Source organism: Cannabis sativa, chromosome 4 (assembly GCF_029168945.1).
Source record: "Cannabis sativa cultivar Pink pepper isolate KNU-18-1 chromosome 4, ASM2916894v1, whole genome shotgun sequence".
Lineage (NCBI taxonomy): Eukaryota > Viridiplantae > Streptophyta > Magnoliopsida > Rosales > Cannabaceae > Cannabis > Cannabis sativa.
Window position 1 is genome coordinate 81,525,113 of NC_083604.1, and position 24,201 is coordinate 81,549,313.

Here is a 24,201-nt window from a genome sequence, read left to right on the forward strand (position 1 = left end):
ACAATAAACCAAAGCATGAAAATCCAATAGAGAAAGACAACTATTCATTATTTTTGTATAACATTCAAAATCATTGATTGTAACCCAAAGAAAGTTCCACAAATTTCAGCCACAACAAATCAGTATCAATGAAAACAAAAAGGTATTAAGAAAGAACTAAATAAAGATCACAACCGAACTAGTAGTCCAAAGCAGAAGGTATTCTTAAAAGGCCATTACCCTTTGCATCTATTTTTATTTTGTGTTTTTTGGTTTGAACTCTTACAAAAATATAAAATGATATGAGAAAAGGACTGTGATTCCCAAGTGAAATAAAGTTCAATAACCAACCAGCTTTGTTAGTACTAAGTACGCCGCTTTTGGGGAGCCGGCAGCCATTATGGGGACGCCGAGTTGTATCCTCAAGGTATACTATTGGATTCTGATCCCCTCTTGAATTAGTAAACCCTTCTCTCCAGCTTATAATTGCTTGCTTTTTCTTTTTAAAGAAAGTAAACCCTTTCACCTTCATCACAACTGATTTTAATCCCATATTTTTCGACATTCTTCCTACGTGCTCTGCAGTTGCTTCAGCAGCATACCGAGACTGCTTTGCTCCTCCTTTCATTTCGGGCAAAGATCCAGCTGAAGCTCCCATCTTTTTGTTTCCCTTTGAATCTGTAACTGTAACAAATGTATTGTTGCGCATCAACTTTATGTGGACAAAATCAGCATCATGCTCAAGATTGTATCGAGGAAAGCGAGAACCCCCGAACAAATTTCTTTCATCTTGTTGTAAAATACCCCTTACAAAGTTCATGGGGTTTCTTTCATCTCGTTGTGTAAAACCCCTTTGGTTTCTATCGTCTTGTGGTATGAAACTCCTTGGGAAGGAACTCCTTGGGAAGGAGCTCCTTTCATTTTGCGGCATAAAACCCCTTGGGTTTCTATCATTTTGCGGCATAAAACCACTTGGGTTTCTTTCATCTTGTTCTATAATACCCCTTACAAAGTTCATGGGATTATCTCTGTTCTCGATTTCTTTTGTACTTCCAGAATGTATGGAAGAAAGGAAACTCATCAAAGCATATGGAGCAGAGACACCCTTGTTATGCATAATACTAGAGCTCAAATTTGAGCTAGTAGAAAGTCCACAAACATGGTGTGCAATCTTTCTCATTGCAATGTCGTCAACAGATTTTGAACTTCCTAAGGAACTCTCTTCTCTTGGGGACCTGTAAAACCAACAATATTTAATCACTCAAATTTCACCTCCATTAACAGTTCTTCATCTAGCTTATTCCATCAAACTAAATTTCAGAATGTTTACTCACATAGAATGGTTGGTAAACTTATATCCAGAAATCAGAGTAACAAATCTCTCTACTAATACTGTGTCATAATTCATTATCCCATTCACAATTTCACATCTTAACAAAAATAAACAAATAAAAAAAAACATTTAAACAAACGTAGGTGTCGGATTTCAAGGAATTGAACATTTTAGTAGAATTCATTCTTAAATTTGCAGGAGAAAATACACTCCACTTCTCATGAACTAACTAGTATACTCAAATACTAATAGCAAGAACAGAATTAGTTATGATTAATAATGTGTTGTGTTGTACAGTTTGTTAGTTATGAGTGGTTCTCTGATGACCCAGGTTTAGTTGAGTGAGCCTAGTAATTAAGGGTAGCTGATTATTCCTCTATTTTGGAAGAGATGAACTCTCTTTTGGGAGATCTTCAAGTATCTCTAAAAGACTAAAAATTGGAACTTTGTAACTATAATGTCTTTAATATTAATGAAGATTTAGTCTCTAGATTTCATATCTATCAACTTATCCAACAAACTCAGTAGAAATGAACACAGACATAATAAGGCTATCTAAAACAGATTTCTGTGCTTTCAACACAAAATTTCCCACAAAGAAAAAAAGATAAAATACATACTGAGTGAACAATTGCATACTCATACATAAAGATGCTCACACAGTTTGCAGCAATTTCATGTAAATGTCAATCTAAGAAGCTCTCGAATAGAATCTGAAATAAATTTCAGATAAACAACCCTTACATATTTAAAGAATCAAATCAGTGTATTATTAGCACATTTCAAAACCAAACTAATGCTTATTTTTCACTGATCAGAACAAAACACAGGCATTGATTCATAAACAAGATTACACCATAGGAAAAAAAATACAGAAAGGCGAGAAATCAAAAGATTATGAAAATGGAAAAATGAAATCTTTGAAGAAATAGATGAAAGCTACAAGAAACCATTGTTTCTCAAACTCATACCTGTGAGTGAAGCTGAGATGATAATGAAGCCGATTTGGACAACTGAACGGCCTATTCGCAAACGGAATCCCTCATCTCCGATCGGTGCCGATGGAGAGTAACGGAGAGCGAAGTATGGAGAGAGAAGCTCTGTATTGAACCCTAATAATTAGGGCTGTACATCGGTCGGTTTAGTCGGTTTATACTATATATTTTCCAACCCGACATAAAGATTGGGTTATAAAATTCTGCATGCAAACTGCCCAATTTAAAAAAAAAAATTTCTGTACCCGACCGACGGTTTGGGCGGGTTAACCCGCCCAAACCGAATTAGGATGTTTTTTTTTTTTTTCAGATTCAACTAAACATATCTATATAAATATGTATCACTTCACTCTTCTAATTAGAGAAAATTCTTATAATATGATTACAGTAACTAATTTATAATGAAATGGAAGGTTCGAATAATCTGGATATATTTATATATATATGAAACTTTTCATCTTCTCATGATAAATTTGGTAATATTATAGCTGTGGAAGCTTCAAGGCAACAACTACAAACGTATAGAGCAAACCAAGGGCCAATAAGGCCAGTTCTAGAAGAATTCATACCATTAAAGATTTATCTAAATATGAATAGCCAGAATTGAGTGGCCTATTATTGCATTTTGTGGTACTTTTCTTGGAGGATTTTCATCTCTTCATTCTCATATTCAACTTAAATTAACAGAGTACTTTTCTAGCATTTCTTATTCTTACCCTTCAGAACTATCAAATATATGTAAATAATATACATTTAATATAAACATGTATAGAAAATTCTTAAGAACATGAGTGTGTCATTCTGATTACCTGATTGAGAAAGTGGGGTGTCTAATAGGCTAAATCGGCTGGCGTTGGGGTACTTTCGAACTCTGCCGTGGTCACTGGTACTTCCGAGCTTCGGCGTTGATGAAGCTTGAACGGCGGGCTGAGATCGGGCTGAGAAGATGAAGCCCTTGAAGGCTTGAACGGCGACCGCACGAGTGAGAGAGAGAGAGTAACGAGTGAGAGAGTGAGAGAGGCGGGCTGAGAGAGTAACGAGTGAGAGAGAGAGAGGCGGGCTGAGGGACTAAAATTTAGGGTTTAGGTTTTTTTTAATATATATTATATATTGTATAATATATATATAAAAAAAAAAAAAATTGAAAATCGGGTTAAGTCGGTTTGGGCGGGTTCATTGGGCGGTTTGGGTCAAAATTCAACCCGCCCAATTTACAGATTGGGCGGTTTAGAATTTTGTCAAGTTATGTCGGTTTGTATTTTTTTTCGGTTTTGTCGGTTTGGTTTAGTCGGGTTATTCGGGTTGGGCGGTTTACGAAAATTTCTGTACAGCCCTACTAATAATATCACGTTATGGGTGTACTATTCTAATTGGGCCTAATTGGGCTAACTCAAATACTAAAGGCCCACAAATGGGATAAGTTGATAAATACTTTTTTTTTTGTTTTTTTTTTTTTTGAGAAAATTAGACTCTATACTTTTTTTATATTGTCCTCTTTTATTTTTACCCTATTTTTTAAAATCTATCATTTTTACCTCTTTTTTTAAACACTTTACCGATTTTACCCCTGTCACCTCAATATACTCTCCATGTGACTCCCTTATATCAAAGTATTTTGGGTACAATACATATAAAAAGAGGTATGTTTCAATTAAATATAAAAGTAGAGGTAGTTTTGGTTAATTGATAAATAAAAGAGGTATTTCTCAATATATCTTTTTTTTTTTTTAATCCATTACTCAAAACTATCCTCAAATTATATTTCATTAAAATATACTTAATTTTATGAGTGGATTGCCCAATATACTTTCATCTTCCACTTAAGTTTAACATATAATTTAAATTAATTTAAGGCATATAATGGGTATGCTTAAAAATATTAAATTAAATAAGATCAAATAGTAAAATTTATCAATTAATATATAATTAAATTGAATCTGAATATGCTTAAAAATATTAAATATGGTCTAATAAACTCTTAATTGGTTGCATGTTGATGTACGTTTACATTATTGTTTTTAGTAAAAATATAAATAAATAAATAATTTGTGTTTTTCAACGAAAGGAAAAAAAAAGTGTCGTTTTAAGTACTTTATGGCACGTTAACTATACAGTAATCAGTAATTAGAATCGGAATAAATTAATGGAGAAATGTAACAAAATAAATGAAAAATAATCAGAATTAATATTTGTAATATGTTATTTACTAAAATTTTTTAGAAATAGAATAGTTGTGATTTATCTTGTTTACAAAAGACCCTCCCATTGTTAGATTGATCATTATTATGAACACACCTTTCATTAACCCTCCCATTGTTTTCAGACTCTGATTTATATACTCTTAATAAGTCTTTATATTTTCACTAGTTTGAGTATAGTAACCTTGTTCCAAATAAGAAATAAACCATCTAAAATCCAAACCTGATAAAACTCTTCGCATTTGAACTTTGAAATCTCTCTTTACCAACGTTCAAGGTTAAAAATAATATGTGCTTGGCATGTAAGTGAACAAAATTTCTGTAGTGTTAGACATTTAATGAAGAAATATTACATATTACGCCAGCAAAAAAAGCTTATTGTAAAGAAAGAGTATCGAAAAAAATCTTATTTCCGTTTTAGACAACAAACGAAGTACAATTAAACATGTTATTAAGCTTTTGATGGCAAATTTGGTTCAGCCTCTTTCTTGTTCTTCTGATCCTCAAACTTATCTATGGCCACTTGCAGCTCATCTGTACCTCCCACAGCCCTCATTGTGTAGAAATATACCCCAAAGACGAATGATGTCAATCCACCGGCAACTACAAAGTTCTTGGTCTTAGGTCCAAGGCTCGCGAATCCTGAAATTCCAGTCATCAAGCTTCTTGTGATTAAGTAAACTATAGAGTAGCCTCAGCCCCTGCCTTCTTCAACAGTCCTGTGGCCAAAGTAACTAACGCTCTTGCGATTTTGACGGTATGTTGTAAGCCTAGAGCGAGCAATGAAATGAATTAATAAGTCGTTGTGTGTGAGTCTAAAATTTTCACTTGTTTGAATTAATAAGTCGTTTTTATTTTTACTAATTAGTCGTTGTGTTGTTTATTAACAATTACAAAATTAAAACTAAAATTAATTATAAAAAGAATTTTGAGAAGCTATATTTAAAATTAAAATAATTCTTAGTTTATTCACAAACAAATATTTTCTTAATAATTCCTAATCTAAAAGTAATATTCAATAAATAGAATTTGATAGATAATGGCTAAATCATATCCAACAACAAAATAGAGAGAGAGAAAGAGAATCGATTTCAAAACTCAAAATCGGTACCTGAGAGTGAAACGCCTCCGCTCCGATGTCCGATCAGCGATCAGGTTGTTGATAATATTTCTAGGGTTTAGTGAGAAAGCGATCGAGTTAGACTGGGAGAGAGAACCAAGAAGAAACGGTATCATCATAATAGGCTTTGGGGTTGTATAAATATCCTTTCTGTTATCACATTTGGGATGGGCTTTACATAAATATCACTTTTGTTTCTGAAAAAGACTAATTAGTAATTTTTCTCCTGAACTTTGAGATGTAGTAAATTGTGCCCCTGAACTTTTTTGGCCGTTAAAAATTCCCCCTGAACTATTGAGATTGTTAATTTCATTCAATTTTACTGTTTCAGTGATTGTATATATACTAAATCATGCTCCCCAGACTTTGATATCTACCAAATCATGTCCCTCAAACTTTGATATGTACTAAATCATGCCTCTTGAACATTCATCCATGTTAGAATTTTTTTACTAAAATTAGACAAAAGTCCTTAAATTTAACAATCTCAATAGTTCGGGAGAATTTTTAACGGCCAAGAAAGTTCAGGGAGCACGATTTAGTACATGTCAAAATTTAAGGAGAAAAATTACTAATTAGCCTTTGAAAAATTATAATAGAAATGTTAATATTAAAAATAATAATATAACCAAAATCATAAAATTTATTATTAGATATAACAGGAATTTTTATTAAATAAAACATATACTTTAAAGAATAATTTATTATTAGATGTTGGATTTCAAGGAATTGAACATTTTAGTAGAATTCATTCTTAAATTTGCAGGAGAAAATACACTCAACTTCTCATGAACTAAATAATATACTCAAATACTAATAGCAAGAACAGAATTACTTATGATTAATAATGTGTTGTGTTGTACAGTTTGTTAGTTATGAGTTGAGTGGTTCTCTGATGACCCAGGTTTAGTTGAGTGAGCCTAGTGATTAAGGGTGGTTGATTATTCCTCTATTTGGGAAGAGATGAACTCTCTTTTGGGAGATCTTCAAGTATCTCTAAAAGACTAAAAATTGGAACTTTGTAACTATAATGTCTTTAATATTAATGAAGATTTAGTCTCTAGATTTCATATCTATCAACTTATCCAACAAACTCAGTAGAAATGAACAAAGACATAATAAGGCTATCTAAAACAGATTTCTGTGCTTTCAACACAAAATTTCCCACAAAGAAAAAAAGATAAAATACATACTGAGTGAACAATTGCATACTCATACATAAAGATGCTCACACAGTGTGCAACAATTTCATGTAAATGTCAATCTAAGAAGCTCTCGAATAGAATCTGAAATAAATTTCAGATAAACAACCCTTACATATTTAAAGAATCAAATCAGTGTATTATTAGCACATTTCAAAACCAAACTAATGCTTATTTTTCACTGATCAGAATAAAACACAGGCATTGATTCATAAACAAGATTACACCATAGGAAAAAAAATACAGAAAGGCGAGAAATCAAAAGATTATGAAAATGGAAAAATGAAATCTTTGAAGAAATAGATGAAAGCTACAAGAAACCATTGTTTCTCAAACTCATACCTGTGAGTGAAGCTGAGATGATAATGAAGCCGATTTGGACCACTGAACGGCCTATTAGCAAACGGAATCCCTCATCTCCGATCGGTGCGATGGAGAGTAACGGAGAGCGAAGTATGGAGAGAGTAAGCTCAGACATCGAACCCTAAGTTATGGGTCTACTATTCTAATTGGGCCTAATTGGGCTAACTCAAATACCATTCACAATTTCACATCTTAACAAAAATAAACAAATAAAAAAAAAACATTTAAACAAACGTAGGTGTCGGATTTCAAGGAATTGAACATTTTAGTAGAATTCATTCTTAAATTTGCAGGAGAAAATACACTCCACTTCTCATGAACTAACTAATATACTCAAATACTAATAGCGAGCAGAATTAGTTATGATTAATAATGTGTTGTGTTGTACAGTTTGTTAGCTATGAGGCGTTCGCTGATGACCCAGATTACTGTGCTTTCAACACAAAATTTCCCACAAAGAAAAAAAGATAAAATACATACTGAGTGAACAATTGCATACTCATACATAAAGATGCTCACACAGTGTGCAACAATTTCATGTAAATGTCAATCTAAGAAGCTCTCGAATAGAATCTGAAATAAATTTCAGAATCTGGCAATTAGCAGACATTATTGTCTATTAATCTTGAAGATCAGAGACAATGAAATTATCCCCTTAAAAAATATAAGTAATTATCAAAGTAATAACATTTCTAATTTGTGAAATCACCCTATGTATAGGCCGATATTATACATAAATTATGCAAAGACAGATTATACATTAGCAAATTAAATAGCTTATGCATATGCCTCGTACTAAAATTCAGAGAGTAGCTAGGAATGCAAACTCAAATCTGATTATATCTTTTCAATCATGTCTATGTAAATCTAAAATACACTATACCCCAAAAAAAAAGGCTATCAACAATTTTATAAATACATTTATATATTGTCCTAACTGAAAATGAATGCATGCTTGGATTTGAATCAAGAATTTCAAATTAGCAGCTTCATTAACAATACAATGAAACTAATAAATTACCCCAACTTTTCAATATTACAACTAAATATTAATATATATGTGTGATATTGTCCCATTTCAACAATTGAGGTCATTACAGCCTAGCAAATCTCTCACATCCTCTGCCTCTCTCAAAGTTCATCAGCTTAATTATGTATTACAGAATTAATTTTAAAAAAATGAGGAAGAGAGGATTAGATTGTACATAGAGAACTAAAAAAATTTAAGAACAAACCCATCACGACAGAGTGTTTGTAAACTACCATTGCAGAATAAAATAGAAAAAAGAACATATAAATGGCAAAACAACTCGTTCCTCAAACTAAAAATCCTTAAAATTAAAGAGATCACATACCAGTTTCTTCCCACTCCAGCGTCCAGCCGCTGCCGCTCCTCCTCTGGCTGCTCTCTTTTCTTTTTCTTTCTTTTGGTTTGTGGTAAGTGGTAACCTAATAGAGAGATAAATATTGAGTGAGTGAGGTGCGTGGGTGGGTGGAGTGAGTGATGTGAATGTGTGATATATAATAATAATATAAATAAAGTAATATTTTTGAAAAAAGGAAAAGATTCCTCCTGACAAAGAAAAAAGTTAAACTATTTTTATATATATATATAATTATAAATGAAAACCTTTACTATATATTAATATTATATAATATATATATTGAAGATATAATATGTTGTAAAGGAATGTGAAATAAATGGTCGGTTACGGTTATAACCGCCAACTTATTGGCCAAACCGTAACCGACCGCCAGTTACAGCGGTGTGGTCGGTTTTTTTTTAAACGGTTTCGGTTATGACGTGGCGCCATTTTCTCGGTTTTTTAACAGTCGGTTTACTGGTCGGTGTCGGTTTTGCGGTTTGAATGTTCACCCCTATTTCAGATAAACAACCCTTACATATTTAAAGAATCAAATCAGTGTATTATTAGCACATTTCAAAACCAAACTAATGCTTATTTTTCACTGATCAGAACAAAACACATGCATTGATTCATAAACAAGATTACACCATAGGAAAAAAAAATACAGAAAGGCGAGAAATCAAAAGATTATGAAAATGGAAAAATGAAATCTTTGAAGAAATAGATGAAAGCTACAAGAAACCATTTTTTCTCAAAGTCATACCTGTGAGTGAAGCTGAGATGATAATGAAGCCGATTTGGACAACTGAACGGCCTATTAGCAAACGGAATCCCTCATCTCCGATCGGTGCCGATGGAGAGTAACGGAGAGCGAAGTATGGAGAGAGAAGCTCTGTATTGAACCCTAATAATATCACGTTATGGGTGTACTATTCTAATTGGGCCTAATTGGGCTAACTCAAATACTTAAGGCCCACAAATGGATAAGTTTAGAAATACTTTTTTTTTTTTTTGAGAAAATTAGACTCTATACCTTTTTTATATTAACCTCTTTTATTGTTATCTTATTTTTTAAAATCTATCATTTTTACCTTTTTTTTAACACTTTACCGATTTTACCCCTGTCACCTCAATATACTCTCCATGTGACTCCCTTATATCAGGGTATTTTGGGTATAATACATATAAAAAGAGGTATGTTTCAATTAAATATAAAAGTAGAGGTAGTTTTGGTTAATTAATAAATAAAAGAGGTATTTCTCAATATACCCTTTTTTTTTAATCCATTACTCAAAACTATCCTCAAATTATATTTCATTAAAATATACTTAATTTAATGAGTGGATTGCCCAATATACTTTCATCTTCCACTTAAGTTTAACATATAATTTAAATTAACTTAAGGCATATAATGGGTATGCTTAAAAATATTAAATTGAATAAGATCAAATAGTAAAATTTATCAATTAATATATAATTAAATTGAATGCGAATATGCTTAAAAATATTAAATATGGTCTAATAAACTCTTAATTGGTTGCATGTTGATGTACGTTTACATTATTGTTTTTAGTAAAAATGTAAATAAATAAATAATTTGTGTTTTTCAACGAAAGGAAAAAAAAAAGTGTCGTTTTAAGTACTTTATGGCACATTAACTATACAGTAATCAGTAATCAGAATTGGAATAAATTAATGGAGAAATGTAACAAAATAAATGAAAAATAATCGGAATTAATATTTGTAATATGTTATTTACTAAAATTTTTTAGAAATGGAATAGTTGTGATTTATCTTGTTTACAAAAGACCCTCCCATTGTTAGATTGATCATTATTATGAACACACCTTTCATTAACCCTCCCATTGTTTTCAGACTCTGATTTATATACTCTTAATAAGTCTTTATATTTTCACTAGTTTGAGTATAGTAACCTTGTTCCAAATAAGAAATAAACCATCTAAAATCCAAACCTGATAAAACTCACTGCGTTTGAACTTTGAAATCTCTCTTTACCAACGTTCAAGGTTAAAAATAATATGTGCTTGGCATGTAAGTGAACAAACTTTCTGTAGTGTTATTAGACATTTAATGAAGAAATATTACATATTACGCCAGCAAAAAAAGCTTATTGTAAAGAAAGAGTATCGAGAAAAATCTTATTTCCGTTTTAGACAACAAACGAAGTACAATTAAACATGTTATTAAGCTTTAGATGGCAAATTTGGTTCAGCCTCTTTCTTGTTCTTCTGATCCTCAAACTTATCTATGGCCACTTGCGACTCATCTGTACCTCCCACAGCCCTCATTGTGTAGAAATATACCCCAAAGACGAATGATGTCAATCCACCGGCAACTACAAAGTTCTTGGTCTTAGGTCCAAGGCTCGCGAATCCTGAAATTCCAGCCATCAAGCTTCTTGTGATTAAGTAAACTATAGAGTAGCCTCAGCCCCTGCCTTCTTCAACAGTCCTGTGGCCAAAGTAGCTTGACTCTTGCGATTTCGACAGACTGTAATAAACCTAGAGCAAGCAATGAAATGAATTAATAAGTCGTTGTGTGTGAGTCTAAAATTTTCACTCGTTTGAAATAATAAGTCGTTTTTATTTTTACTAATTAGTCGTTGTGTTGTTTATTAACAATTACAAAATTAAAACTAAAATTAATTATAAAAACAATTTTGAGAAGCTATATTTAAAATTAAAATAATTCTTAGTTTATTCACAAACAAATATTTTCTTAATAATTCCTAATCCAAAAATAATATTCAATAAATAGAATTTGATAAATAATGGCTAAATCATATCCAACAACAAAATAGAGAGAGAGAAAGAGAATCGATAGTACCTGAGAGTGAAATGCCTCCGCTCCGATGTCCGATCAGCGATCAGGTTGTTGATAATATTTCTAGGGTTTAGTGAGAAAGCGATCGAGTTAGACTGGGAGAGAGAACGAAGAAGAAAGGGTATCGTCATAATAGGCTTTGGGGTTGTATAAATATCCTTTCTGTTATCACATTTGGAATGGGCTTTACATAAATATCACTTTCGTTTCTGAAAAAGACTAATTAGTAATTTTTCCCCTGAACTTTGAGATGTAGTAAATTGTGCCCCTGAACTTTTTAGGCCGTTAAAAATTCCCCTGAACTATTGAGATTGTTAAATTTAAGGACTTTTGTCTAATTTCATTCAATTTCTTCGTTTCAGTGATTGTATATATACTAAATCATGCTCCCCAGACTTTGATATCTACCAAATCATGTCCCTCAAACTTTGATATGTACTAAATCATACCTCTTGAACATTCATCCATGTTAGAATTTTTTTTACTAAAATTAGACAAAAATCCTTAAATTTAACAATCTCAATAGTTATCTTTGTTTGGACAAATCATTACTGAATGTAAACAACTCTACCTTGAGTTAAGAAATGTTTCTATTATCTTTGTTAAACGATAAGCTAATGTGGTAGCTCATAACTTTGCTAGAGCTTCTATATTATATCCTGGTTGTCGTTTCGATATGGAGTCTGTTCCTATCGATTTGTTACCTTGTTTGGTAACGGAATTTGTTGGTTAATAAAATTTATTTTCCATTCAAAAAAAAAAAAAATTCTCAATAGTTCAGGAGAATTTTTAACGGCCAAAAAAGTTCAGGATGCACGATTTAGTACATGTCAAAATTTAAGGAGAAAAATTACTAATTAGCCTTTGAAAAATTATAATAGAAATGTTAATATTAAAAATAATAATATAACCAAAATCATAAAATTTATTATTAGATATAACAGGAATTTTTATTAAATAAAACATATACTTTAAAGAATAATTTATTATTAGATGTTGGATTTCAAGGAATTGAACATTTTAGTAGAATTCATTCTTAAATTTGCGGGGAGAAAATACACTCAACTTCTCATGAACTAACTAATATACTCAAATACTAATAGCAAGAACGGTAATTACTTATGATTAATAATGTGTTGTGTTGTACGGTTGTTAGTTATGAGTTGAGTGGTTCTGCGATGACCCAGGTTTAGTTGAGTGAGCCTAGTGATTAAGGGTGGTTGATTATTCCTCTATTTGGGAAGAGATGAACTCTCTTTTGGGAGATCTTCAAGTATCTCTAAAAGACTAAAAATTGGAACTTTGTAACTATAATGTCTTTAATATTAATGAAGATTTAGTCTCTAGATTTCATATCTATCAACTTATCCAACTAACTCAGTAGAAATGAACAAAGACATAATAAGGCTATCTAAAACAGATTTCTGTGCTTTCAACACAAAATTTCCCACAAAGGAAAAAAGATAAAATACATACTGAGTGAACAATTGCATACTCATACATAAAGATGCTCACACAGTGTGCAACAATTTCATGTAAATGTCAATCTAAGAAGCTCTCGAATAGAATCTGAAATAAATTTCAGATAAACAACCCTTACATATTTAAAGAATCAAATCAGTGTATTATTAGCACATTTCAAAACCAAACTAATGCTTATTTTTCACTGATCAGAACAAAACACAGGCATTGATTCATAAACAAGATTACACCATAGGAAAAAAAATACAGAAAGGCGAGAAATCAAAAGATTATGAAAATGGAAAAATGAAATCTTTGAAGAAATAGATGAAAGCTACAAGAAACCATTGTTTCTCAAACTCATACCTGTGAGTGAAGCTGAGATGATAATGAAGCCGATTTGGACCACTGAACGGCCTATTAGCAAACGGAATCCCTCATCTCCGATCGGTGCCGATGGAGAGTAACGGAGAGCGAAGTATGGAGAGAGAAGCTCTGTACTGAACCCTAATAATATCACGTTATGGGTCTACTATTCTAATTGGGCCTAATTGGGCTAACTCAAATACCTAATGAGAAAATTGCATTGTATACCCATTTTACTTTATATTTGTTTTAATTTTTACCTTTATTTTCATATTCTTTTAAGATATATCCACTTTTATAGATGATGTGACTATTATACTCTTTACATAAATATAAATTATGTATTACACTTAAGTGAAAAGTAAGGATATATTAGACAATTCACTCATAAAAGTGGGTAGATTTTAATTGTATAAAATATGAAGGTATTTTTGATTAATTGATACAAAAAAGAGGTATTCCTCAACTTATCCCAATACTAAAGGCGCACTGGGATAAGTTGAGAAATATTTTTTTTTTAATCCAATACTCAAAACTATCCTAATTATATTTTATTAAAATATACTTAATTTTATGAGTAGATTGCTTAATATACTTTTATTTTTCACTTAATTTTAACATATAATTTAGATTAACTTAAAGGATATAATAGGTATGCTTAAAAATATTAAATTGAATAAGATTTAACAATTAATATATAATTAGATTAATTCTGGATACTTAAAAATATTAAATATAATAAACTCTTAATTGGTTGCACGTTGATGTACGTTTACATTATTGTTTTTACATTGTTTTTAGTAAAAATGTAAATAAATAAATAATTTGTGTTTTCATCTAAAAGGAAAAAAAAAGTGTCGTTTTATGTACTTTATGGCACGTAAACTATACAGTACGTAATCAGAATTGGAATAAATTAATAGAGAAATGTAACAGAATAAATAAAAAATAATCGAAATCAATATTTGTAATATGTTGTTTACTAAAATTTTTCGAATTAGAATAGTTGTGATTTATATTGTTTACTTTATTAAGAAACATAATCGGAATGCTTAAATTGACTAAATTGCCTTTTTGAGTTAAACTATATTATATGGTAGTTATTTTGTTATTTTGTAAGACATATTTTAAAGGATAAAATTGTTATTATATATTTAATATTAAAAAATAAAATAAAAAATAATAAAAATCTATTACCCTTAATGACATTCCTTACAAAATTGGTGGGGGAAGTTCTCCCTAATTTAATCAACTTTTCCCTTTCCTAATTTTAATAATGCAAGTAAACAAATGTAAGAGAATGATTACCTTACTATTGATTCCCATTACGTATTAGTAAACATGCCTATTGTATCGCTTAAAAAGAAGAGTATATTGTAATTTTTTTTCTTATGAAACTAAAATTGGTTATGGTTTTTGAAACGATCTTTATTTGAACATGTAATGTAAGAGATCGAGTATGTACTTGACTCTCAAAGGGAAATTTGATTTTCTATACTTACATATACCTAATATTTTATTTCTAAACTAATACATATCATAATTGAAAATATATGACCACTTTATCTAAAACCCAAAAATACCCCTCTTAAATTTTCCATACTTTTTTTTAGTGCAAAAACATAAAAAAAAAAAAATTGGTAGTCCGATGGGGTCCGATGGTAGTCCGATGGTGGTCCGATGGTCACCTGATGCTACTTTTGTATGTACAAAAACATAAAAAAAAAATTGGTAGCAGATTTGGTCCGATGGGTCCGATGGGTGGCCCGATGGGTGGTCCGATGGTGGCCCGATGGGGTGGCCCGATGGATGGTCCGATGGGTAGCCCGATGGGTGGTCCGATGGTGTAAATGGGGTGATGTAAATAGGGGTATTTTAGGGATATCATAAAAATTGTCATATTTTACAAATATTAGTTATTATTTGTTTAGAAAAAAAATTTTAACCACATGTAAGCATAAAAAATCAAATTTCCCCTCTCAAATTATGGATGGGGAAATTTGATTTTCTATACTTAGAAAATCAAAAAATTTGATTTCTAAACCAATAATTTAAACCCTAAAAAAACTATACCTTTTTTTTCAAAACCCCAAAAATACCCCCAAACTAAAACTATCTCTCTTTCTCTCTATCTAGCCGGTCCCAATAATCCCACACCCCAGGTCCGATGGTCGGACCTTGGGGTCCGATGGGTCCGAATCGGACCCATCGGACCCCAAGGTCCGACCATCGGACCTCTCTCTTCCCCTCTCTCTCGAAATCGCGGGGAAAAAAAAAAAAAAAAAAAATTAAAGCCGGTCGGACCTTCTGGTCCGATGGGTCCGACCATCGGACCCATTGGACCCGAAGGTCCGACCATCGGACCCTTTCTTCCTCTCTCTCCAAAATCGCAGAAAAAAAAAAAAAAAATTAAAAAGACGGTCGGACCTTGGGGGTCCGATGGGTCCGACCATCGGACCCCCAAGGTCCGACCATCGGACCTTTGTCTTCTTCCCTCTCTCAAATCGCAGGAAAAAAAAAAAAAGTTTCAGATAGAGGGAGAGATCGGCGTTGGGGTTGCTCTTTCGGGTTGGGGTTGGGGTCGGAGGGGTTGGGGTCGTGGTCGACGGGGGTGAGGGTGGTGATCGGCGTTGGGGTTGACGTGGGTGGGTGAGGGTGGTTCGGGTGAGGGTGGGCGGTTGGGGTGAGATAGAGGGAGAGAGAGATGATGCAGAGAGAGAGAATATTGTGAGGGGGGTATTTTTGGGGTTTTGAAAAAAAAGGAATAGTTTTTTTAGGTTTTAAATTTTTAGTTTAGGGAAATTTTTTTTTGATTTTCTAAGTATAGAAAATCAAATTTCCCTTATGGATGTTTATTATTATTATTATTTTATTTCAATCATATACAGATAATTATTACTCACAAGCAATAAAGAGCAAATATTCTTCATATTCTTCTTCTTCTCAAAAATATTTATATATTTCTACTACTGATAGTAAAGGGTAGAAAGCTTCCCAATAGTAATGGTTCTCAATGGCACAGAGATCATGGAAGCTCGACTCCTTGTCGATAGTTCTTGTGCCACAAAATGCATAGTGGGTCGTGAATCTGGTCTACTTCTAGTACATGACAATGCCAAGCTCACCACTAACACCACAACCATTAGTAATCTACCTGTAGGAGGTAATAGCCGTTGATCTAACATATCTTTCAGTAGCATATTCTCTGATGATATTTTCGATTGAGATGATGATAAAGATTCCAAAAGTTCTTGTGGGTGCTTTCCCATCATAATTTCCAAAGCTACCACTCCAAAACTGTATACATCACACTTTTCAGTCACACGCACGGTTAAAGCCAGCTCTGCACAACAAAACAAATTTTAAAAATCAAGAACACTTGAAAACGTTTATGCAAGAACTAGTTAATATTGAGTAAAATAGTAATTACCCGGGGCCATGTAGCCGTAGGATCCAACAACATTTGTCCAAATAGATGAGTTAGGAATCAACAATCGAGCTGTGCCAAAGTCTGACAATATGGGAACGAAATCCGAGTCGAGTAGTACATTGTTCAAGGATACGTCGCGATGAAGGATTGGTGGAGAACAGTCATGGTGCAAGTATGAGATTGCATGGGCCAATCCTTGAACTATCTTCACCTTTGAATCCCAATCAAGATCTGTTGAGTCATATAATACTTTAGCAAGACTACCCTTGTTTGCATACTTATACACCAAATACAAACCATTGTTTCTGGAACAGAACCCGTAAAGTTTTACGATGTTTCGATGTCGGACTTCAGTCAGAGCTCGAATCTCATTCTGGAAACTTGTGCGACTAACTTCTGGAATGTCACTCGAATCTGACATGTGCAACCGCTTAACCGCAAGAACTAGCTCTTGTGATCTTAATATAGCCTTGTAAACGGTGCCAAAGCCTCCTTTTCCAATGCAGTACTTGTCGTCAAAGTCTTCAGTTGCCTCTACAATTTCTCCAAATGTGAATTTTGCTTCCTTCTCCCATATCAATGATTGATGCGTGTCATTTTTGTTGGAATCTTTTTTGTGCTTATCAAACACTTTGAATTTATGACACAATATGAGAGTGATTATAATGACAATAGAAAATAGAACTAGACCACAAACAAGACCAATAACCAAAATAAGACCATTGCTTATTTTGTTTCTATGCCTTCTGCAAGGCTCAAGTCCTGTAGCTTTTCCACACAATCCAAGATTTCCATCATAAACACTTTTTGAAGCATTTTGGAAAATGGCTCCAGTCGGGATTGGACCCCTTAGGTTGTTGTAAGAAAAATCAATGTGACTTATGCTTATTAGGTTGGAAAATGATTGTGGAATACTACCTGAGAGGTGGTTATGAGAGATGTTGAGCATCTCTAGCATTGTAAGCTTCGACAGGCTTGAGGGTATCTCTCCAACAAGTAAATTACTGCTAAGATCCAATACAGAACGCAAAGATACCAAATTTCCAAGCTCTGGTGGTATTTCACTAGATAACATATTGTGACTGAGGTTTAAGCTCAACAATCTTTCACAATTACCTAACCTATCTGGTATTTCACCTGCTAAATTGTTTGTCGACAAATCAAGATGCTCTAGCCCACTCAAGTTTGATAGACTCGTAGGGATTACCCCTGTCAGATTATTATTGCTGAGATTAAGCTGGTATAAAAGTTTAAGATTTCCCAATTGAGTTGGAATTGGCCCAATCAATCTATTGGACTCTAGACTCAAAATTTTCAACTTTGCCAAACTCCCGAGTTCTGGAGGGATCTTACCGGAGATTTTATTTTGACCCATCTGTAATCTAGTGAGATTCTGACATTGTCCCCATGAGCTTGACACATGGCCGATGAATTGGTTGTTGTTTAAGAATATGGAATCAAGATCTGGGTGAACATGAAAAGCATTGGTAATGTTTCCTACGAATTGATTCCCATCAAGCCTCACTCTTTCTAATTTGGTGCAATTTCTCAAGCACTCGGGCAATGTCCCTGTAAAGCTATTGTTGCTTACACTAAAATATTTTAGATTGAACCCCTTACACAAACCTTGTGGCAAATGTCCAAAGAAGTTGTTGTTTCCAAATGCAACAAAGTTCAAAATAGGAATGCTCTTCCCAAAGTCTCTAGGTATTCTCCCAGTGAATTTATTATTAAAAACAGAGAAAAGCACCAAGTTACTAAGACGAGAAATATTTAGTGGCAACTCTCCTGATAATTGATTGGAGCCCACATCAAAATATGTGAGGAATTCTAGATTTCCAATCTCTCGTGGGATGGTTCCAACTAGATTGTTTTCGTAAAGTTGCAAATCGGTGAGGTTTTTGAGGTTACATAGCGTGGATGGAATAGGACCCGTGAGATGGTTTTGAGAAAGATACAAGTGCTTTAGTTTCTTTAAGTTTCCAATCTCTAAAGGAATAGAACCAGTAAAATTATTTCTTAATGCATACAATTTCTCCAAGTTACTTAGCCTTGAAATATTAATTGGTAGGGCTCCAGATAAGTGGTTGATAGATACATCAAAAGCTGACAGGAGTTTTAGATTTCCAATCTCTGGTGGGATTGTTCCAACCAAATTGTTTTTGAAAAGTTGGAGAATAATGAGGCTTTTGAGGTTCCATAGAGAAGTTGGAATATGACCTGTGAGCTGGTTCCTAGAAAGAACCAAACTTATAAGTTTTTTCAAGTTTCCAATTTCCAAAGGAATTGAACCAATGTAATTATTGGCGAAAAGAGATAACACCTCCAAATTTTTAAGCCTAGAAATATTAACTGGCAACACTCCTGACAGTTGGTTGTTACCTACAGACAAAATGATGAGGCTTTTGAGGTTCCACATAGATCTTGGAATTGGACCCGTGAGATTGTTAGAAGAAAGATCCAATGTCTTAAGTTGTGATAGATTTTTCAGTTGGCCAATAGAAGAAGGAATACTCCCACTAAAGAAATTTTCATACAGTTCAAGAACCTCAAGATTATGCAAAAGACCAATTTCACTAGGAATATTACCGGTGAGAAAATTAGTTTGTAAATGAATGTGTTTGAGCTTAGAAAGTTTAAAAATATTAGACGACAAATTTCCCACAAATTTGTTATTCGTGAGATTGAAAGATTGGAGTTTGATCAAATTGGAAAACACAGATTCTGGAATTGAGCCAGTCCAACTGTTTTGAGACATGTCAAGGAAGGTCAAGTTCCTACACTTCGATATGAAATCTGGGAATGTTGAATTAAACATATTCAAATAAATATCAAGGTAAGTTAAGGAAGGCATGCTTGAAAATTTAGACCACTCAGAATTCTCCAAATCATTACCTCCAAGTGATAAATACCATACCTTTGGTAGAATGGTGAGTTGGTAAGGTATTGGCCCCTCAAGAGAATTGTTGAAGAGACTCAAATATTGAAGCTCTGACAATTGGCTTATCTCCACTGGAATTTCTCCTTCAAAATAATTGTCACTCAAGTCTAACAAAGTGAGCTTGGTGAGATTACCAATGGCTGTTGGTATCGAACCAGCGAGTTTGTTGTTGTTGATGTTGAAGACGGTGATGTTAAGTAATGGAGCGAAGTTGAACTGATCCAATGTCCCATTGAGGTCCATGTTGGAGAGATCTATTTGCGAGATTTCTCCAATAAAATCATCACATACAACATTAGTCCAGTTGCAAAGATTGCCAATGTTATTGTTGGACCATGAGTTCAGAGAAGATGGTCTCACCACCAAGCTGTTCTTCCATCTTATAAGAGCCTCTGCTTGTGCTCTTGGTGAGGAAGCAACCTTCAATGGAAGTAATGAAATCACAAAAATATGAAGAAGAAGAAGAAGAAGAGAGAAACAAGTTATTGGAGCTCTTTTCATGGTGTTGACTTGATGGTCCTAATAATTTTCTGCTCTCTCTCTTATATACATATATATAGTAATAACACAATGTATGTATCATGTTTTCATCTTATAACTTATTAGTATTAAACACACATTTATATATACAATAATAACAAGCTCTCATATAGTAATAACTTAACTATTAAATTAGTATCACGTTCTTGATTCTCAAAAGTAAGAATCCAAACTCTCTTTTTATGACATTTTTATAATAAATTTAAATCCTACACGTATTAATTAATTGAGTTTTGACCAAAATTCTGTAGATGGTAGTTCCAAATCGTGATTCAATTACCAGAAAAATATTTTGGGTAATTGATAAGTAATTAGCAATTGCCATCAAAGCAAACATTTGTATTAAAATACATCCAAAGCCGCCACTCATAATCAATAATTTACAGAAATTACTAATAATTAACAGGAAAAACTATAAACATCACACTTCTCTGTCACACGCATAGTCAAAACTAGCTCTACAATATAAAAAAAAAAATTTAAAATAAGAACACTTTGAAAAAGTTCATGCAAGCACTAATTATTAACGAGTAAAATAGTAATTATTTGGGGCATGTAACCGTAAGAGAATTAGTTAATTAAAAAAAAAGGAAGAAAAACTCAAATTTTCTTGCTCTCTCTCTCTTCCCTTCTAGCCTAGCAAGAACCTGGGGTTTTTGGTGTGATTTGGAGGAAGTGTTAAAATCAAGTGGTGTAAATCAAAGGTAACCAATATGTATGCTCTTTGTGATTTGTACACTACCAACACTAGTACGGTAGCAGTACTGAGTGTATTGGTATAGTGTATGATGCTTAAAGAGTACAATACAACATTACCAATACTAGTACGGATAGGTACGGAGTGTGTGTACGTGGTTAACACTTAGGGTTACTCGAGGTACGGGGCAAACCTTATCAACACTCGTACAGTAGCAGTACGTAGTGGATGTGGTACAATGGCCGTACCTTAGTAAAGAACGTTCTTATTTATTTAATAAGCCTAGCTTGTGGATAGGTGTATGGGCGCCTAGATATAAGTCAGTATTATATTGTATGTTATGTGCTTTTCTTACTGAGTCTGTCGACTCACAGATATTATTTCTGTGTGTAGGTAAAGAAAAGGTGAATGCTGAACATGAGTGAGATTCGAGATTGGGGGATCATTGTACATGTCAAGACGGCGCGACCTAAAGTGTTCGGTCTCGGAACGACTTGGGCTATATTTTGTAGTCGCTGTGTGTCATGTTTGTAAAAGTATTTTAATAGAGATTGTAAAAGTTTAAACATGGGTTTCTAGTTTATATAAATATATATATGTTTATAAAGTTTAATAGTTTAAATCAAAAATTTTATTAATTTAGCACGATTTTCAAAGAAAACCATTTCATTAGCAAATGTGGTATGTTAATTGGAAAATCACGATAGCGCGCCTAAGTATCGAGGCGTACAATTCTTGGTGAGCAAGTAATCTTAAATGGAATAAGCACAAAAATAAGAACAAAAAGAAGAGAGAAACAAGTTGTTGGAACTCTTTTCATGGTTTTGACTTGAATGTGTAAATTACTAAATTTGATTATCGTTATGATGTGTATCATGTTACCATCTTATCATCTTATAAGTTATTACCTATATTATCATATTATATATCTTAACATTTAAACTAGTAACACATGTTCTTGATTCTCAGAAATCAGGATCCAAACTCTGCTTTTGGACATTTTTATAATAAATTCAAATCCTACACACATTATTTAATTGGGTTTGACCAAAATTCTTTAGATGTAATATTCCTAATGGTGATTCATATTTGAACCAAGAAAATTAACACTTCCAAACACGTCCCTCATAAACAATAATTTACAATCACAAATATAAATAATAATCAGATAATTAACACACAAAGCAATTGCCATGCATCAAGCAAAGCTTGTAATAAAATACATCAAAAGCCGCCTCTAATAATCAATAATTTACAATCACAAACAAACACGAAATATTATTAATAATTAATTAATACAGAAAAAAAAAAACTCAAAACAGTTGCATTGTTCTTAGAAACCTTACTTGATCTTAAAAACCTATAGAATGCAGGCCAACAGAAACCATAATGGGCATCACATCAAGGCTTCGATTTGATGGAACGAATTGAAGCCTTGATCATATTACCATAATTTGTTGAAATAGTTGCGGCAGAAAATAAAATAATAAAAAGGAATGAATTTAAAGAATAAAATTTGGGTTGAGTCGCGGACTAAGTCGCTCTCTTTAAAGCGTTCTTCGCACTGCTCAGAATTGTGCAAGTAGACTATCAGGCTTGTCGTCTCAGGATAAAACAGTCCAGTCGAACCACTGTATGTATCAGAGCTCTATTGTACGATAAAGAACCATCAAAATACTACCCTCAATTAACCACTACTGCTTAGAATACATATTGTAATATAATCATATATAACTATATATTATATTTTCCTATAAGAAAAAGATGTCTTTCTCCCATTGATTCTGATGCATTATATATGAAATGCACATAATTAAGGTAGTAACGGGAAGAATGGGATCGTGGGAACAGTGCTGAAAATAGGAACAAGAAAATGTAATAAGGTGACACCACACTCACTTAGCTTGGTGGCATGCGTGTAGTGGTTCAGTGTGTGAGTCATCACCCATGCGCACAAAACTGTGTACCCCTTGGGACCCGTACCAAAGTTGCAATTAATTTGAATTTTTCGAGTTTTATATTAGTAGTATAGTACTACCCTCTTCTCAAAATAATAATAATGTATTCCAAACTTTATTATTGTTGCATTGTTAATGTAACCCTTTTGATTGACATAATTTTACTGATAGATGGAATTTTTAGCAGTGAAAAGTATATTCATAAATGCAAAATTCTAAAGTTAAGTTGTATAGAAAAGGAGTGAAACTTTATGTATAACACAACATTAAGAATAAATTTATAGAACAATAACTTAAGAAAGTCTTCTCACATTACTGGTATTGGCGTCGTGGCGTTGTTGTCTGTACTCTCTACCTCTAAATTTTTAGTGTAAAAGGGGGCAAATGTGTCTTTTTACCAAGAATCGCTAAGGTTACTATATAAACACATTTAAGTGCAATTTTCATCAATTTTTTACCTCTGAAAAGCTCAAAAAAGTATTTGGAGGCTTGGGATAATGAAGATTGGAGCATAGGGACAACCTCCAATCTAGTTTCTTCTGTTCTTTTTTTATTTTCTGATTTTGAATGTCTTTTATGGATTTGATTATGAACATGTTAATGTATATTATGAGCTAAACTTTAATTTAAGAATTTTAAGGGAGATTGTTTGAAACTTTCTATGAATTAATGTTATGTTGATTTTTCTTTTTTATTGATGTATGATTTATTCATATTTGTGCTTATTACATGTGTTGAATTAGCCACGTTAAGCATAATTTATGATTTTAGTACAAAATCTGAAAGTACATGCTGAAAGAACTCTAATTGAATAAATATGAGTTTTGACACAAAACGAGAATATTTTTGTAACTCGTGTAGTTTTTAAGTTATTACTTAATGCTGATTATGTGTATGTTATATATAGAAATGTATGATAGTACCATGTAATTTAGAATTTCTATATCCTAATCAGAATAATGATTATAATAGAAAAAAAAAACATTAGTTAAATGGGAAGTGGAAACAATTGAAGGTACACAAATCCATCTCTACAACATTTAAACACGAACAACATTACATTACGAAATTGAAATTGCACATCTGCTACACTCAAGTTACCTTAGTTTTTTGAAATTTTTCAAAAATACATTTTTTTTTTACAATTTTACGACTTCAAATTTTTATTTATAAAAATACATTTTCAAAATTTTAAAATTACAAAAATATACTTCGTTCAACAAAAAGTAAGAAAACAACTAAAAAGTAATCATCAATTAATTTCACAACAACTATAAATCAACTACAAATAAACTATAAAACAACCAAAAAAATAACATCATGTCAACTATAATACAACTATAAATAAACTATAAAACAACTAAAAAAATAATTTATTATTTTTACTGAAGAAGTATTTTTGTAAAT

At 32.5% G+C, this 24,201-nt stretch overlaps 3 protein-coding genes across 3 annotated transcripts; all 3 read right to left on the reverse strand.

Annotated features, from left to right (window-relative positions):
• Positions 1-27: 27 nt before the first annotated feature.
• Positions 28-8,762, reverse strand: LOC133037511 (small ribosomal subunit protein uS11m-like). The gene is made up of 2 exons (XM_061115010.1): positions 8,546-8,762; positions 28-1,214 (listed from the first exon to the last, which is right to left on the reverse strand). Exon 2 carries the CDS (start codon positions 1,157-1,159, stop codon positions 179-181), a length of 981 nt encoding a protein of 326 aa, XP_060970993.1. The 5' UTR covers positions 1,160-1,214; positions 8,546-8,762; the 3' UTR covers positions 28-178.
• A 1,902-nt stretch (positions 8,763-10,664) lies between these two features.
• Positions 10,665-11,036, reverse strand: LOC133036583 (uncharacterized). Its single transcript, XM_061113095.1, has one exon. The coding sequence runs from the start codon at positions 10,966-10,968 to the stop codon at positions 10,762-10,764; it is 207 nt and encodes a 68-aa protein (XP_060969078.1). The 5' UTR covers positions 10,969-11,036; the 3' UTR covers positions 10,665-10,761.
• Positions 11,037-15,746: 4,710 nt separating this feature from the next.
• On the reverse strand, positions 15,747-21,186 carry LOC115713879 (probable leucine-rich repeat receptor-like protein kinase At1g35710). Its single transcript, XM_061114701.1, has one exon. It carries the CDS (start codon positions 20,098-20,100, stop codon positions 16,633-16,635), a length of 3,468 nt encoding a protein of 1,155 aa, XP_060970684.1. The 5' UTR covers positions 20,101-21,186; the 3' UTR covers positions 15,747-16,632.
• Between the last annotated feature and the right edge of the window lie 3,015 nt (positions 21,187-24,201).

Bases quoted from the DNA above. Each gene is read 5' to 3' on its own strand.
- LOC133036583 (XM_061113095.1), bottom strand. From the start codon at position 10,968: ATGGCTGGAATTTCAGGATTCGCGAGCCTTGGACCTAAGACCAAGAAC.
- LOC133037511 (XM_061115010.1), bottom strand. From the start codon at position 1,159: ATGAGAAAGATTGCACACCATGTTTGTGGACTTTCTACTAGCTCAAAT.
- LOC115713879 (XM_061114701.1), bottom strand. From the start codon at position 20,100: ATGAAAAGAGCTCCAATAACTTGTTTCTCTCTTCTTCTTCTTCTTCTT.